General features: G+C 55.7%; 1 protein-coding gene across 1 annotated transcript in view; it reads left to right on the top strand.

The window, feature by feature from the left end:
- The first annotated feature begins 10,375 nt into the window (after positions 1–10,375).
- Positions 10,376–16,869, top strand: part of psme2 (proteasome activator subunit 2) — a 31,694-nt gene continuing 25,200 nt past the window's right edge. Inside the window, exon 1 of the mRNA XM_060821463.1 lies at positions 10,376–10,482. Within this exon, the coding sequence (XP_060677446.1) occupies positions 10,441–10,482 (42 nt within the window). The 5' untranslated portion in view covers positions 10,376–10,440. The remainder of the gene's footprint in view (positions 10,483–16,869) is intronic.

The raw sequence follows: 16,869 nt of genomic DNA, 5'->3' as shown, positions 1-16,869 counted from the left end.
AGGCCGGGAGGATCGCCTCCCCTCCTCCACACACAGCGACACCCAGAGGCCGGGAGGATCGCCTTTCCATTTCAAGATGGACATTTACTATAAACCGACCGACTCCCACAGCTACCTGGGCTACACCTCCTCCCACCCTGCCCCCCTCCGTAAAAACGCCACCCCATACTCCCGATTCCTTCGTCTCCGCTGCATTGGAGGACCAATCCCAATACCGTCCAGCGCAGTGGCCTCCTCCTCCTCACACACGCTCACACTGACACACACTGTTTACCAGCACCCGGCCCATATCCCTCCAAACCCTGATGAAGGGCTCTGGCCCGAAACGTCGAATCTCCTGTTCCTTGGATGCTGCCTGACCTGCTGCGCTTTAACCAGCAACACGTTTTCAGCTCCATATCCCTCCAAACCCTTTTCTATTCATGTCCCCATACAGGTGCCTTTTCCATTCACACACCACCCTCTTTTGTATCTTTCCTCTCTCACCCTAAACCTACCCCCCTCTACTTCTGGGCTCCCCCACCCCAGGGAAATGACCTTGTCTATTTACCCCTATCTGTGCCCCCCATGATTTTATAAACCAGGTCACCCCTCAGCCTCCGACGCTCCAGGGAAAACAGCCCCAGCCTGTTCAGCCTCTCCCTGTAGCTCAAACCCTCCAACCCTGGCAACATCCTTGTAAATCTTTTCTGGACCCTTTCACGTTTCACAACATCTTTCCGATAGGAAGGAGACCAGAATTGCACGCGATATTCCAACAGTGGCCCTAACCAATGTCCTGTACAGCCACAACATGACCCTCCCAACTCCTGTACTCAATACTCTGACCAATAAAAGAAAGCATACCAGACGCCTTCTTCACTATCCTATCTACCTGCGACTCGACTTTCAAGGAGCTATGAACCTGCACTCCAAGGTCTCTTTGTTCAGCAACACTCCCCAGGACCTTACCGTTAAGTGTAAAAGTCCTGCCCCGATATGCCTTTCCCAAAATGCAGCACCTCACATTCATCTGAACCGTAGCATCAAGTATAAAAGCAAGGAGACCACCTCAGAGTTGTGTAAAACATGGTTCAGGCCACAGCTGGAGGACTGTGTGCAGTTCTGGTCCCCTCACTACAGGAAGGATGTGACAGCATTGGAGGGGGTACAGAGTTTCAGAGTGGCAGAAACAGGAAGAGGCCATTAGGCCCATCCAGCCCGCTCCATCCTTCATTAAGATCGTGGCTGATCTATCCATTGTTTCAGCTCCTCCTACCTACATTATCCCGACTACCCTTAATTCCCCGACCGTGCAAATATGTGCAGGTTAGGGTGGATTGGCCGTGCTAAATTACCCATAGTGCCCAGGGATGTGCAGGTTAGGGTGGATTGGCCGTGCTAAATTACCCATAGTGCCCAGGGATGTGCAGGTTAGGGTGGGTGGGCTGTGCTAAATTACCCATAGTGCCCAGGGATGTGCAGGTTAGGGTGGATTGGCCATGCTAAATTACCCATAGTGCCCAGGGATGTGCAGGTTAGGGTGGATTGGCCATGCTAAATTACCCATAGTGCCCAGGGATGTGCAGGTTAGGGTGGATTGGCCGTGCTAAATTACCCATAGTGCCCAGGGATGTGCAGGTTAGGGTGGGTGGGCTGTGCTAAATTACCCATAGTGCCCAGGGATGTGCATGTTAGGGTGGGTGGGCTGTGCTAAATTACCCATAGTGCCCAGGGATGTGCAGGTTAGGGTGGATTGGCCATGCTAAATTACCCATAGTGCCCAGGGATGTGCAGGTTAGGGTGGGTGGGCTGTGCTAAATTACCCATAGTGCCCAGGGATGTGCAGGTTAAGATGGATTGGCCGTGCTAAATTACCCATAGTGCCCAGGGATGTGCATGTTAGGGTGGGTGGGCTGTGCTAAATTACCCATAGTGCCCAGGGATGTGCAGGTTAGGGTGGATTGGCCATGCTAAATTACCCATAGTGCCCAGGGATGTGCAGGTTAGGGTGGATTGGCCATGCTAAATTACCCATAGTGCCCAGGGATGTGCAGGTTAGGGTGGATTGGCCGTGCTAAATTACCCATAGTGCCCAGGGATGTGCAGGTTAGGGTGGGTGGGCTGTGCTAAATTACCCATAGTGCCCAGGGATGTGCATGTTAGGGTGGGTGGGCTGTGCTAAATTACCCATAGTGCCCAGGGATGTGCAGGTTAGGGTGGATTGGCTGTGCTAAATTACCCATAGTGCCCAGGGATGTGCAGGTTAGGGTGGATTGGCCATGCTAAGTTACCCATAGTGCCCAGGGATATGCAGGTTAGGGTCGATTGGCCGTGTTAAATTATCCATAGTGCCTAGGGATGTGCAGGTTAGGGTGGATTGGCTGTGCTAAATTACCCATTGTGCCCCAGGGATGTGCAGGTTAGGGTGGATTGGCCGTGCTAAATTACCCATAGTACCCAGGGATGTGCAGGTTAGGGTGGACTGGCCGTGCTAAATTACCCATAGTGCCCAGGGATGTGCAGGTTAGGGTGGATTGGCCATGCTAAATTACCCATAGTGCCCAGGGATGTGCAGGTTAGGGTGGATTGGCCATGCTAAATTACCCATAGTGCCCAGGGATGTGCAGGTTAGGGTGGATTGGCCGTGCTAAATTACCCATAGTGCCCAGGGATGTGCAGGTTAGGGTGGATTGGCCGTGCTAAATTGCCCGTAGCGTTACGTGCATTAGTCAAAGGGAATTGGTTCCTCTTCGGAGGGTCGGTGTAGACTGGTTGGGCCGAAGGGCCTGTTTCCACACTGTAGGGAATCGAATCTAATCTATCACTCCTCCCTTACACTCTATCTCTCCTCCGTGACACCTATTTATCTCTCACTTGTTACACTCCATCACAAGGATCTGTTTTGGGACCATTGCAGTTTGTCATTTTTATAAATGACCTGGAGGAGGGGCTTGAAGGTTGGGTGAGCAAGTTTGCGGATGATACGAAAGTCGGTGGAGTTGTTGACAGTGAGGAAGGATGTGGCAGGTTACAGCGGGATATAGATAAGTTGCAGAGCTGGGCAGAAAGGTGACAAATGGAGTTCAATGTAGCTAAGTGTGAAGTGATTCACTTTGGTAAGAGTAACAAGAAGATGGGGGTACTGGGCTAATGGTCGGATACTTGGTAGTGTGGATGAGCAGAGGGATCTTGGTGTCCATGTACACAGATCTCTGAAAGTTGCCACCCAGGTAAATAGTGCTGTGAAGAAGGCACATGGCCTACTGGGCTTTATTGGCAGAGGAATTGAGTTCCGGAGTCCTGAGGTCATGTTGCAGTTGTATAAGACTCTGGTGCGGCCTCATCTGGAGTATTGTGTGCAGTTTTGGTCGCCATACTATAGGAAGGATGTGGAGGCATTGGAACGGGTGTAGAGGAGGTTTACCAGGATGTTGCCTGGTATGGTAGGAAGATCGGATGAGGAAAGGCTGAGGCACTTGGGGCTGTTTTCATTGGAGAAAAGAAGGTTTAGGGGTGACTTGATATAGGTTTACAAGGGGTTTAGATAGGGTTGACAGTGAGAACCTTTTTCCACATATGGAGTCAGCTATTACGGGGAGGCACAGCTTTAAATTAAGGGGAGGTAGGTATAGGACTGATGTTAGGGGTAGATTCTTTACTCAGCGAGTCGTGAGTTCATGGAATGCCCTGCCAGTAGCAGTGGTGGACTCTCCCTCTTTATGGGCATTTAAACGGGCATTGGATAGGCATATGGAGGATAGTGGGCTAGTGTAGGTTAGGTGGGCTTGGATCGGCGCAACATCGAGGGCCAAAGGGCCTGTACTGCGCAGTGTTTTTCTATGTTCTATCTCTCCTCCCTGTAAATCCATCTCTCCTTTCCTGTAATCTATCTTCCTCTCTTACAATTTATCTCTCCTCCCTTACACTCTATCGCTCCTTCCTTGCATTCTATCCTTAGAATCTATCCTTCCTCCCTTACAATCTATCTCTCCATCCTAGTAATCTGTCCTTCCTCTCACCAGGACACGGCCTGGGATGGAGATGTTGAGCGAGGAGAGACTGCGCAGGCTGGGAATGTTACCTTTGGAGTGGCGAGGATTGAGGATTGACCTGACTGAGATTATGGGAGGCTGTTCCTCTCCCCGGGTTCAGGGGTCAGTCACGGGACTGTATGGCGTTCGGGTAAATTAGGGGCAGGAGTGTCCCAGGAGATTCAGGGAGAAAAACCGTTTTCACTCGGCGAATCCGGAACGCAGTGCCTGGGAAGGGGCAGGAGATCCGAAATCCTCGAAAGAAATATTTGGATGAGGACTTTACATGTCACCGCATTCAAGGATGTGGACGAGTGCAGGCAATTGGGAACAGTGCCCCTTTAGTGGTAGTTAGATGTACTCTCTGGATCTAGGGGTCTGTGCATCAATAGAGGCTTCCAGGGCAATCGTGATCTCACTGGACGGTGGTGGACCTGACGCGAGGGGCCGAATGGCCGACTGCTGTCCTCACATTCCCCTGCAGAGCCCTCGCTCCCTTATCCCTCCCAGGCTGGACGTTCTGTTCCTCCTTCGCGAGACAGAAGGCCGCTATACAAAATGCAGGCGGGTGGTGTTGTTGCGTGTTGCAGCTGTACAGGACATTGGTTAGGGCCACTGTTGGAATATTGCGTGCAATTCTGGTCTCCTTCCTATCGGAAAGATGTTGTGAAACTTGAAAGGGTTCAGAAAAGATTTACAAGGATGTTGCCAGGGTTGGAGGGTTTGAGCTACAGGGAGAGGCTGAACAGGCTGGAGCTGTTTTCCCTGGAGCGTCGGAGGCTGAGGGGGGACCTTATAGAGTATTACAAAATAATGAGGGACATGGATAGGGTAAATAGGCAAAGTCTTTTCCCTGGGGAGGGGGGAGTCCAGAACTAGAGGGGCATAGATTTAGGGTGAGAAGGGAAAGATATAAAAGAGACCTAAGGGGCAACTTTTTCACACAGAGGGTGGTGCGTGTGTGGAATGAGCTGCCAGAGGAAGTGGTGGAGGCTGGTACAATTACAACATTTAAGAGGCATTTGGATGGGTATATGAATAGGAAGAGTTTGGAGGGATATGGGCCGGGTGCTGGCAGGTGGGACTAGATTGGGTTGGGATATCTGGTCGGCATGGACGGGTTGGACCGTAGGGTCTGTTTCCGTGCTGTACATCTCTATGACTCCTTGATCAAGATCCCATTGTAAATCTGAGGTAACCTTCTTCGCTGTCCACTACACCTCCAATTTTGGTGTCTCTCTCTCTCTCAATAAGATCGCTCCCCCTCCAACCCCATTCTCCCAACCCAAATGAAGAAAGTCCTGGTCAGTTTAGCTGGCCCTGATGAGTTAACCCCTTCATCCCAGGAATTAGCCCACCATTGTCTTTCTCCAAACAACCTCTGATGCTAGTACATCAAATACGGGGACCAGAACAGTACACACAGGGACTGCCCTGTACCGTGACAACAAGACTGCCCTGTCATTCAACCCCAACCTCCAGTGATAAAAGCCATGGTTCCCCTCACCCTCCAAATCTAGGCCCAGGCTTCACTGGGGCCTAGTTGAACCAGGGAGTGTTTCGAGAGATATGGACCAAACGCAGGCCACTGGGAATTCGGTTGCGAGTTTGCTCGCTGAGCTGGTGGATTTGTTCTCCAATATTTTGTCACCATGCTAGGTGAGACCCCGTTGAAGCCCCCGTGCTCTGTCCCACCTTCTATTTACACAGGAACCTCGATTAACCGAATTTCGGATTATCCGAGGAAGAACTCAAGGTCCTGCAGAAATGTTACCTCAAAGAAGTGCTAAATTACCCATAGTGCCCAGGGATGTGCAGGTTAGGGTGAATTGGCCATGCTAAATTACCCATAGTGCCCAGGGATGTGCAGGTTAGGGTGGATTGGCCGTGCTAAATTACCCATAGTGCCCAGGGATGTGCAGGTTAGGGTGGATTGGCCATGCGAAATTACCCATAGTGCCCAGGGATGTGCAGGTTAGGATGGATTGGCCATGTGAAATTACCCATAGTGCCCAGGGATGTGCAGGTTAGGGTGGATTGGCTGTGCTAAATTACCCATAGTGCCCAGGGATGTGGAGGTCAGGGTGGATTGGCCATGCGAAATTACCCATAGTGCCCAGGGATGTGCAGGTTAGGGTGGATTGGCTGTGCTAAATTTCCCATAGTGCCCAGGGATGTGCAGGTTAGGGTGGATTGGCTGTGCTAAATTACCCATAGTGCCCAGGGATGTGGAGGTTAGGGTGGATTGGCCAGGCGAAATTACCCACAGTGCCCCGGGATGTGCAGGTTAGGGTGGATTGGCCATGTTAAATTACCCATCCTGCCCAGGGATGTGTAGGTTAGGGTGGATTGGCCATGCGAAATTAGCCACGGTGCCCCGGATTGTGCAGGTTAGGGTGAATTGGCCATGCTAAATTACCCATAGTGCCCAGGGATGTGTAGGTTAGGGTGGATTGGCCGTGCTAAATTACCCATAGTGCCCAGGGATATGCAGGTTAGGGTGGATTGGCCGTGCTAAATTACCCATAGTGCCCAGGGATGTGCAGGTTAGGGTGAATTGGCCGTGCTAAATTACCCATAGCGCCCAGGGATGTGCAGGTTAGGGTGGATTGGCCATGCGAAATTACCCATAGTGCCCAGGGATGTGCAGGTTAGGATGGATTGGCCATGTGAAATTACCCATAGTGCCTAGGGATGTGCAGGTTAGGGTGGATTGGCTGTGCTAAATTACCCATAGTGCCCAGGGATGTGCAGGTTAGGGTGGATTGGCCGTGCTAAATTACCCATAGTGCCCAGGGATGTGCAGGTTACGGTGGATTGGCCGTGCTAAATTACCCATAGTGCCCAGGGATGTGCAGGTTAGGGTGGATTGGCCGTGCTAAATTACCCATAGTGCCCAGGGATGTGCAGGTTAGGGTGAATTGGCCATGCTACATTAGCCATCCTGCCCAGGGATGTGGAGGTTAGGGTGGATTGGGCATGCGAAATTACCCACAGTGCCCCGGGATGTGCAGGTTAGGGTGGATTGGCCGTGCTAAATTACCCATCCTGCCCAGGGATGTGCAGGTAGGGTGGATTGGCCATGCAAAATTACCCATAGTGCCCAGGGATGTGCAGGTTAGGATGGATTGGCCATGTGAAATTACCCATAGTGCCCAGGGATGTGCAGGTTAGGGTGGATTGGCTGTGCTAAATTACCCATAGTGCCCAGGGATGTGGAGGTTAGGGTGGATTGGCCATGCGAAATTACCCATAGTGCCCAGGGATGTGCAGGTTAGGGTGGATTGGCTGTGCTAAATTACCCATAGTGCCCAGGGAAGTGGAGGTTAGGGTGGATTTGCCAGGCGAAATTACCCATAGTGGCCAGGGATGTGCAGGTTAGGGTGGATTGGCCGTGCTAAATTACCCATAGTGCCCAGGGATGTGCAAGTTAGGGTGGATTGGCCGTGCTAAATTACCCATAGTGCCCAGGGATGTGTAGGTTAGGGTGGATTGGCCATGCTAAATTACCCATAGTGCCTAGGAATGTGTAGGTTAGGGTTGATTGGCCATGCGAAATTACCCACAGTGCCCCGGATTGTGCAGGTTAGGGTGGATTGGCCATGCTAAATTACCCATAGTGCCCAGGGATGTGCAGGTTAGTGTGGATTGGCCGTGCTAAATTACCCATAGTGCCCAGGGATGTGCAGGTTAGGGTGGATTGGCCGTGCTAAATTACCCATAGTGCCCAGGGATGTGCAGGTTAGGGTGGATTGGCCATGCTAAATTACCCATAGTGCCCAGGGATGTGCAGGTTAGGGTGGATTGGCCGTGCTAAATTACCCATAGTGCCCCGGGATGTGCAGGTTAGGGTGGATTGGCCATGCAAAATTACCCACAGTGCCCAGTGATGTGCAGGTTAGGGTGGATTGGCCGTGCTAAATTACCCATAGTGCCCAGGAATGTGCAGGTTAGGGTGGATTGGCCGTGCTAAATTACCCATAGTGCCCAGGGATGTGCAGGTTAGGGTGGACTGGCCGTGCTAAATTACCCATAGTGCCCAGGGATGTGCAGGTTAGGGTGGATTGGCCGTGCTAAATTACCCATAGTGTCCAGGGATGTGCAGGTTAGGGTGGATTGGCCGTGCTAAATTACCCATAGTGCCTAGGGATGTGTAGGTTAGGGTGGATTGGCCATGCGAAATTACCCACAGTGCCCCGGATTGTGCAGGTTAGGGTGGATTGGCCGTGCTAAATTACCCATAGTGCCCAGGGATGTGCAGGTTAGGGTGGATTGGCCGTGCTAAATTACCCATAGTGCCCAGGGATGTGCAGGTTAGGGTGGATTGGCCATGCAAAATTACCCATAGTGCCCCGGGATGTGCAGGTTAGGGTTGATTGGCCATGCAAAATTACCCACAGTGCCCAGGGATGTGCAGGTTAGGGTGGATTGGCCGTGCTAAATTACCCATAGTGCCCAGGAATGTGCAGGTTAGGGTGGATTGGCCATGCTAAATTACCCATAGTGCCCAGGGATGTGCAGGTTAGGGTGGACTGGCCGTGCTAAATTACCCATAGTGCCCAGGGATGTGCAGGTTAGGGTGGATTGGCCGTGCTAAATTACCCATAGTGTCCAGGGATGTGCAGGTTAGGGTGGATTGGCCGTGCTAAATTACCCATAGTGCCTAGGGATGTGTAGGTTAGGGTGGATTGGCCATGCGAAATTACCCACAGTGCCCCGGATTGTGCAGGTTAGGGTGGATTGGCCGTGCTAAATTACCCATAGTGCCCAGGGATGTGCAGGTTAGGGTGGATTGGCCGTGCTAAATTACCCATAGTGCCCAGGGATGTGCAGGTTAGGGTGGATTGGCCATGCAAAATTACCCATAGTGCCCCGGGATGTGCAGGTTAGGGTTGATTGGCCATGCAAAATTACCCACAGTGCCCAGGGATGTGCAGGTTAGGGTGGATTGGCCGTGCTAAATTACCCATAGTGCCCAGGAATGTGCAGGTTAGGGTGGATTGGCCGTGCTAAATTACCCATAGTGCCCAGGGATGTGCAGGTTAGGGTGGACTGGCCGTGCTAAATTACCCATAGTGCCCAGGGATGTGCAGGTTAGGGTGGATTGGCCGTGCTAAATTACCCATAGTGCCCCGGGATGTGCAGGTTAGGGTGGATTGGCCATGCAAAATTACCCACAGTGCCCAGGGATGTGCTGGTTAGGGTGGGCTGCAGTTGCTGGGCTGACACTGGGTGCTGGGCCGCAGACATCGCTGATCCGGGAAGGCGCGGGAGGCCGGAAAGGGAGGGGGGAGAGCAGAGGGGTCGTGGAACGGAATTCCGGATCCGGGGGGGGAGGAATTCTCATATCCGAAGGAATGCGTGGCAACCGGGGAACAAGGACGGTCAAGAGGGATGGATTTGGAAACGTAGAGGCCTCTGGGAGTAGGCGGGAGTGGGCTAGACTGGATCACGGACATGGCGCCAGGGGAGGGGTCCCTGTGTAACTCTGTCTAGAGGGGCTGAATGGCCTCCTGCTGTTCCCGTGTAACAAGTTGGAGGAGGGGAGGGGCTGAATGGCCACGTGCTGTTCCTCCTGAACAACAAGTTACATTCATGTAGTGTGTCCAGTGCAATAAAACCTGTCCAAGTGCCTCACAATTTGTGAGTGAGGGTGAAGGAGGTAGGGATAGGTGTAGGGGGCCGGGGGGGGGGGGGTGACGGAGGTAGGGATAGGTGTAGGGGGCCGGGGGGGGGGTGACAGAGACAGGGAAGGGGTGAAGAAGATAGAGAGGGGGGTGACGGAGACAGGGAGGAGGTGTAGGGTGCTGGGTGGTGGGTGACAGAGACAGGGAGGGGGTGACAGAGACAGGGAGGGGGTGTAGGGAGCTGGGTGGTGGGTGACAGAGACAGGGAGGGGGTGACAGAGACAGGGAGGGGGTGTAGGGGGCTGGGTGGTGGGTGACAGAGACAGGGAGGGGGTGACAGAGACAGGGAGGGGGTGTAGGGGGCTGGGTGGTGGGTGACAGAGACAGGGGGAGGGGGTGACGGAGACAGGGAGGGGGTGAAGAAGATAGGGAGGGGGGTGACAGAGACAGGGAGGGGTGTAGGGTGCTGGGTGGTGGGTGACAGAGACAGGGAGGGGGTGACAGAGACAGGGAGGGGGTGTAGGGAGCTGGGTGGTGGGTGACAGAGACAGGGAGGGGGTGCGTAAGGGTGTGCGAGTCCGCAGTGGACGAATTTGGCGAAGGGGTCGAGACGTGGAGGGGAGAGAGGGTCCACGCTCCCCGCTATCACCCCCCTGGGGCGGTGTGTGGGGGGGAGAGTCAGTGAGAGAAATGTGACCATCTGAGGGAGGCGTGTTCAGTCCTGAGAGAGAAAGTGAAAGTGCCCAGCCAGGACGGGGAGGGGACTCGGAGAGGCTAGAGTTCCTGAGCTGACCCTGGAGATGGCTGCTGCTCTCAAAGTCACCGCTGCCAATCGGGAAAAGGTAGGTGTGGGAGCAGCAGGGGGACTCTGAGCAGGGGTGGGGGACACATCCACGGCTGGGGGGAGAGGGTACAGACACACTCACACACAGAGTGAAACCAGGGAGAGGAGGAATAAGAGAGATGAAGGGAGGGTGGTGGATATCAAGGTGGGCTCACAGGTGGGAGATGGGGATGAGAGAGAGAGGGGCAGGGGGGGAGAGAGAGGGGGAAGGGGGGAGTGGGGGTTTGAAGGCAAGAGGGAGACAGCCGGAGAGAGAAGCAGGAAGTGGCAGGCAGAGAGAGAAAGAGAAAGTAGCTTTGTCAGGGGGAAGGTGTGGGGGGAACAGAGAGAGAGGGAGGGATAGAGAGAGGGGGAGAGACAGAGAGGGGAGAGGGACAGAGAGAAAGAGAGAGGGGAGAGGGACAGAGAGAAAGAGAGAGGGGGAGAGAGAGAGAGAGAGAGGGGATAGAGAGAGAGAGGGAGGGATAGAGAGAGAGGGAGGGATAGAGAGAGAGGGGATAGAGAGAGAGAGGGAGGGATAGAGAGAGAGAGGGGATAGAGAGAGAGAGGGAGGGATAGAGAGAGAGAGAGAGAGAGAGGGAGGGATAGAGAGAGGGGGATAGAGAGAGAGGGAGGGATAGAGAGAGGGAGGGATAGAGAGAGGGGGGATAGAGAGAGGGGGATAGAGAGAGAGAGAGGGAGGGATAGAGAGAGGGGGATAGAGAGAGAGAGGGGGATAGAGAGAGAGGGAGGGAGGGATAGGGAGAGAGAGAGAGGGAGGGATAGAGAGAGGGGGATAGAGAGAGAGGGAGGGATAGAGAGAGGGGGGATAGAGACAGAGGGAGGGATAGAGAGGGAGGGATAGAGAGGGAGGGATAGAGAGAGAGGGAGGGATAGAGAGAGAGGGAGGGATAGAGAGAGAGGGAGGGATAGAGAGAGAGAGGGGATAGAGAGAGAGAGGGAGGGATAGAGAGAGAGAGGGGATAGAGAGAGAGAGGGAGGGATAGAGAGAGAGAGGGGATAGAGAGAGAGAGAGAGAGGGATAGAGAGAGAGAGAGAGGGAGGGATAGAGAGAGGGGGATAGAGAGAGAGGGAGGGATAGAGAGAGGGGGGATAGAGAGAGAGGGAGGGATAGAGAGAGGGGGGATAGAGAGAGAGGGAGGGATAGAGAGAGGGGGATAGAGAGAGGGAGGGATAGAGAGAGAGAGGGAGGGATAGCGAGAGGGGGATAGAGAGAGAGAGAGGGATAGAGAGAGGGGGATAGAGAGAGAGAGGGAGGGATAGAGAGAGAGAGGGGATAGAGAGAGAGAGAGAGAGAGGGATAGAGAGAGAGAGGGAGGGATAGAGAGAGGGGGATAGAGAGAGAGGGAGGGATAGAGAGAGGGGGGATAGAGAGAGAGGGAGGGATAGAGAGAGGGGGGATAGAGAGAGAGGGAGGGATAGAGAGAGGGGGATAGAGAGAGGGAGGGATAGAGAGAGAGAGGGAGGGATAGCGAGAGGGGGATAGAGAGAGAGAGAGGGATAGAGAGAGGGGGATAGAGAGAGAGAGAGGGAGGGATAGAGAGGGGGGGATAGAAAGAGGGGGATAGAGAGAGAGGGAGGGAGGGATAGAGAGAGGGGGGAGAGGGTCAGAGAGACAGAGAGAGGGACAGAGAGGGGGAGAGAGAGAGAGAAAGAGAGAGGGAGAGAGGGACAGACAGAGAGAGAGAGAGAGAAAGGGGGATAGAGAGAGATGGGGGCTTGGGGGAGTGAGGGGAGAGGGGAGGGCGGGCAGAGAGGAAGATGACGGTGAGGAGGGATAGTGAAAGAGAGAGAGAAAAATACTGAGTGGGTTCAGGGAGGCCCTCCAGCCTGTCACACGGGAACAGCACGTGGCCATTCAGCCCCTCCCCTCCTCCAGCCTGTCACACGGGAACAGCACGTGGCCATTCAGCCCCTCCCCTCCTCCAGCCTGTCACACGGGTACAGCAGGAAGCCATTCAGCCCTTTGAACTGTCATGCGTTCTGACCTCAACTCCTGTTCTATCCCCTCCCTGAACACACACACGCAGCAGCACAGCAAGATCCCCAGTTCTGGGTGCCCCCACTACCAGCACAGCAAGATCCCGCGACCTACCCCACACACATACACACCTCGGTGGTGCTGAGAGAGGTCACCCTCCACCCCCAGGGGTGGCAGGCGAAGGTGGTGTGGCATTGCGTGAGAGGCCAGGCCAGCGCAGTAGGGGGTCTCCCCTTGGCACTAGGCCCCAGGCACAGGGAGTAGCAGGATCCCAGATTCACAGGCCCTGCTCCGAGTGGGCCTGGGCTATAGGCGGGAGGGTCTGTTAGAGCCCTGCTCGGGGGCGTGGGGGAGGTTTCCAGGCCCCGAGAGAGAGAGAGGCCACGCCACCTCGATGGAAGGAGGCCAGCATCTCCCAGGGGAAAGTGAAACCGAACTTCCTTTCGCCTCGGCCCCTCCCCAGGCCTCGCCTCGGCCCCCCTCCCCAGGCCTCGCCTCCGCCCCCTCCCCAGGCCTCACCTCGGTTCCCTCCCCAGGCCTCACCTTTGCTCTCCCCAGGCCTCACCTCGGCTCCTCTCCCCAGGCCTCGCCTCGGCCCCCCTCCCCAGGCCTCGCCTCGGCCCCCCTCCCCAGGCCTCGCCTCCGCCCCCTCCCCAGGCCTCACCTCGGTTCCCTCCCCAGGCCTCACCTTTGCTCTCCCCAGGCCTCACCTCGGCTCCTCTCCCCAGGCCTCGCCTCGGCCCCCCTCCCCAGGCCTCGCCTCGGCTCCCCTCCCCAGGCCTCGCCTCGGCCCCCCTCCCCAGGCCTCGCCTCGGCCCCCCTCCCCAGGCCTCGCCTCGGCTCCTCTCCCCAGGCCTCGCCTCGGCCCCCCTCCCCAGGCCTCGCCTCGGCCCCCCTCCCCAGGCCTCGCCTCCTCTCCCCAGGCCTCGCCTCGGCTCCTCTCCCCAGGCCTCGCCTCGGCTCCTCTCCCCAGGCCCCGCCTCGGCCCTCTCCCCAGGCCCCACCTCGGTTCCCTCCCCAGGCCTCACCTCGGCTCCCTCCCCAGGCCTCACCTCGGCTCCTCTCCCCAGGCCTCACCTCGGTTCCCTCCCCAGGCCTCACCTTTGCTCTCCCCAGGCCTCACCTCGGCTCCCTCCCCAGGCCTCACCTCGGCTCCTCTCCCCAGGCCTCACCTCGGCTCCTCTCCCCAGGCCTCACCTCGGTCCCCTCCCAAGGCCTCACCTCGGCTCCTCTCCCCAGGCCTCATCTCGGCTCCTCTCCCCAGGCCTCGCCTCGGCTCCTCTCCCCAGGCCTCGCCTCGGCTCCTCTCCCCAGGCCTCGCCTCGGCTCCTCTCCCCAGGCCTCGCCTCGGCTCCTCTCCCCAGGCCCCACCTCGGCCCTCTCCCCAGGCCCCACCTCGGTTCCCTCCCCAGGCCTCACCTCGGCTCCCTCCCCAGGCCTCACCTCGGCTCCTCTCCCCAGGCCTCACCTCGGCCCCCCTCCCCAGGCCTCACCTCCGCCCCCTCCCTAGGCCTCACCTCGGTTCCCTCCCCAGGCCTCACCTCGGTTCCCTCCCCAGGCCTCACCTTTGCTCTCCCCAGGCCTCACCTCGGCTCCCTCATCAGGCCTCACCTCGGCTCCCTCCTCAGGCCTCACCTCGGTCCCTCTCCCCAGGCCTCACCTCGGCCCCCCTCCCCAGGCCTCACCTCGGCTCCTCTCCCCAGGCCTCACCTCGGCTCCTCTCCCCAGGCCTCACCTCGGCCCCCTCCCCAGGCCTCACCTCGGCCCCCTCCCCAGGCCTCACCTCGGCCCTCTCCCCAGGCCTCACCTCGGCCCCCCTCCCCAGGCCTCACCTCGGCCCCCCTCCCCAGGCCTCACCTCGGCCCCCCTCCCCAGGCCTCACCTCGGCTCCTCTCCCCAGGCCTCACCTCGGCCCTCTCCCCAGGCCTCACCTCGGCCCTCTCCCCAGGCCTCACCTCGGCCCACTCCCCAGGCCTCACCTCGGCCCCCCTCCCCAGGCCTCACCTCGGCCCCCCTCCCCAGGCCTCACCTCGGCCCCCCTCCCCAGGCCTCACCTCGGCCCCCCTCCCCAGGCCTCACCTCGGCTCCTCTCCCCAGGCCTCACCTCGGCCCCCCTCCCCAGGCCTCACCTCGGCCCCCCTCCCCAGGCCTCACCTCGGCTCCTCTCCCCAGGCCTCACCTCGGCTCCTCTCCCCAGGCCTCACCTCGGCTCCTCTCCCCAGGCCTCACCTCGGCTCCCTCATCAGGCCTCACCTCGGCTCCCTCCTCAGGCCTCACCTCGGCTCCCTCCTCAGGCCTCACCTCGGCCCTCTCCCCAGGCAGAAGCTCCCCGCTTCCCCCCCCATCCAATCTCTCTCTCTCTCTCTCTCTCGGGAAACACCAGAGTCAAAGGCTGCACTCAGATTATTCAGTGTCTGTGTCTGAGAGAGAGAGAGAGAGTGTGTGTGAGAGAGGGAGTGAGTGTGTGTGTGTATGAGTGTGTGTATCAGAGTGTGAGTGTGTGTGAACTTTAAGAACGAACTTTAAGAGCATTTAAATGGTCATTGGATAAACATACAGATGTGAATGGGACAGTGTGGGTTAGATGGGCTTCAGATTGGTTTCACAGGTTGGTGCGACATCGCGGACCGAAGGGCTTGTACTGTGCTGGAATGTTCTATAGATACCTTGAGGCCTCACCTCGGGACACTCCCACCCATCCAAAATTTCTCTCTCTCTCTCTCTCGGGAAACACCAGAGTCAAAGGCTGCACTCAGATTATTCAGTGTGTGTGAATGTGTGTGAGAGAGGGAGTGTGTGTGTCAGTGAGACGTATGAATAAGCGTGTGTGTGCATATGAGTGTATGATTGTGTGTGTACGCATGTGTGTCAGTGCGTGTGTGTATGTGTGAGAGAAAGAGAGTCTGTGTGTGTGTGTCCATGTGTGTGTGTGTGAGAGTGTGTGTGTGTGAGAGTGTGTATGTGTGTGAGTGTGCCTGTGTGTGTGTGTGTGTGTGTCTGTCTGTGTGTGCGTGTCTGTGTGTGCGTGTGTGTCTGTGTGTATATGTCTGTGTGTGTGCCTGTGTGTATATGTCTGTGTGTGTGCCTGTGTGTGTGTCTCTGTGTTGTGTGTCTGTGTGTCTCTGTGTGTATATGTCTGTTTGTATATGTCTGTTTGTGTGTGTGTGAGTGTGTCTGTGTATGCCTGTGTGTGTGCCTGTGTGTGTGTATATGTCTGTATATGCCTGTCTGTGAGTGTGTCTGTGCGTATATGCCTCTGTGTGTGTGCCTGTGTGTGAGGGTGTCTGTGTGTATATGTCTGTGTGTGAGGGTGTCTGTGTGTGTGAGAGAGAGTGTGTGTGTGTGTGTGCCTGTATGTGTATATGTCTGTGTGTGAGTGTGTCTGTGTGTATATATGTCTGTGTGTGTGAGTGTGCCTGTGTGTGTAAATGCCTGTGTGTATGCCTGTGTGAGAGAGTGTGTGTGTGTGTATGTGTATGTCTATGTGTGCCTGTGTGTGAGTGTGTCTGTGTGTGTATGTCTGTGCGTGTGTCAGTGTGTGTGTATGTCTGTGTGTGTGTGTCTGTGCGTGTGTATGTCTATGTGTGTGCCTGTGTGTGAGGGTGTGTGTGTATGTCTGTGCGTGTGTCAGTGTGTGTGTGTGTGTATGTCTGTGTGTGTGTGTCTGTGTGTGTGTATGTCTATGTGTGTGCCTGTATGTGAGTGTGTCTGTGTGTGTATGTCTGTGCGTGTGTCAGTGTGTGTATGTCTGTGCGTGTGTCAGTGTGTGTGTGCGTGTATGTCTGTGTGTGTGTCTGTGCGTGTGTATGTTTATGTGTGTGTCTGTGTGTGTATGTCTGTGCGTATGTCAGTGTGTGTGTGCGTGTATGTCTGTGCGTGTGTATGTCTATGTGTGTGCCTGTGTGTGAGTGTGTCTGTGTGTGTATGTCTGTGCGTGTGTCTGTGTGTGTGTGTGTGTGTGTGTGTGTGTGTCTATGTGTGTGAAGGTGTCAACTCGAAGATTTGGAGGCTCACCAACTGAAAGGGCATTTAACTGGTCATGGGATAGTGTGGATTAGATGGGCTTCAGATTGGTTCCACAGGTCAGTACAACATTGAGGGCTGGAATGTTCTATAGATACCACTAGGCCTTTGGTTCCTGCAGTGTCACCAGGCCTTGATTTCTCCCGACCTGCTTTACCCAGCCTGCTCTGCCCCCAGATCACTGAGGTTTTCACTTTAAGATTCAGACTTCCGTTGCCGTGTGTGCTCAAGTATACGCGTACGGTGAAAAACACCTCGTGTCGCCCCGTGTCAAGAAATAAGGCGGCAGTGAAGGCCCTTTCCAATACAAATTAGAGAAAAGGAATAACGTTGGACCTTTGATAGTCTTTGCCGAGTCCTCAATCTGGCCAGAGACCATTA

The sequence above is a fragment of the Hemiscyllium ocellatum genome (assembly GCF_020745735.1).
Source record: "Hemiscyllium ocellatum isolate sHemOce1 chromosome 27 unlocalized genomic scaffold, sHemOce1.pat.X.cur. SUPER_27_unloc_1, whole genome shotgun sequence".
Lineage (NCBI taxonomy): Eukaryota > Metazoa > Chordata > Chondrichthyes > Orectolobiformes > Hemiscylliidae > Hemiscyllium > Hemiscyllium ocellatum.
Note: the sequence above shows the minus strand (reverse complement) of the source record. Positions and strands in the feature narration are given on the sequence as shown.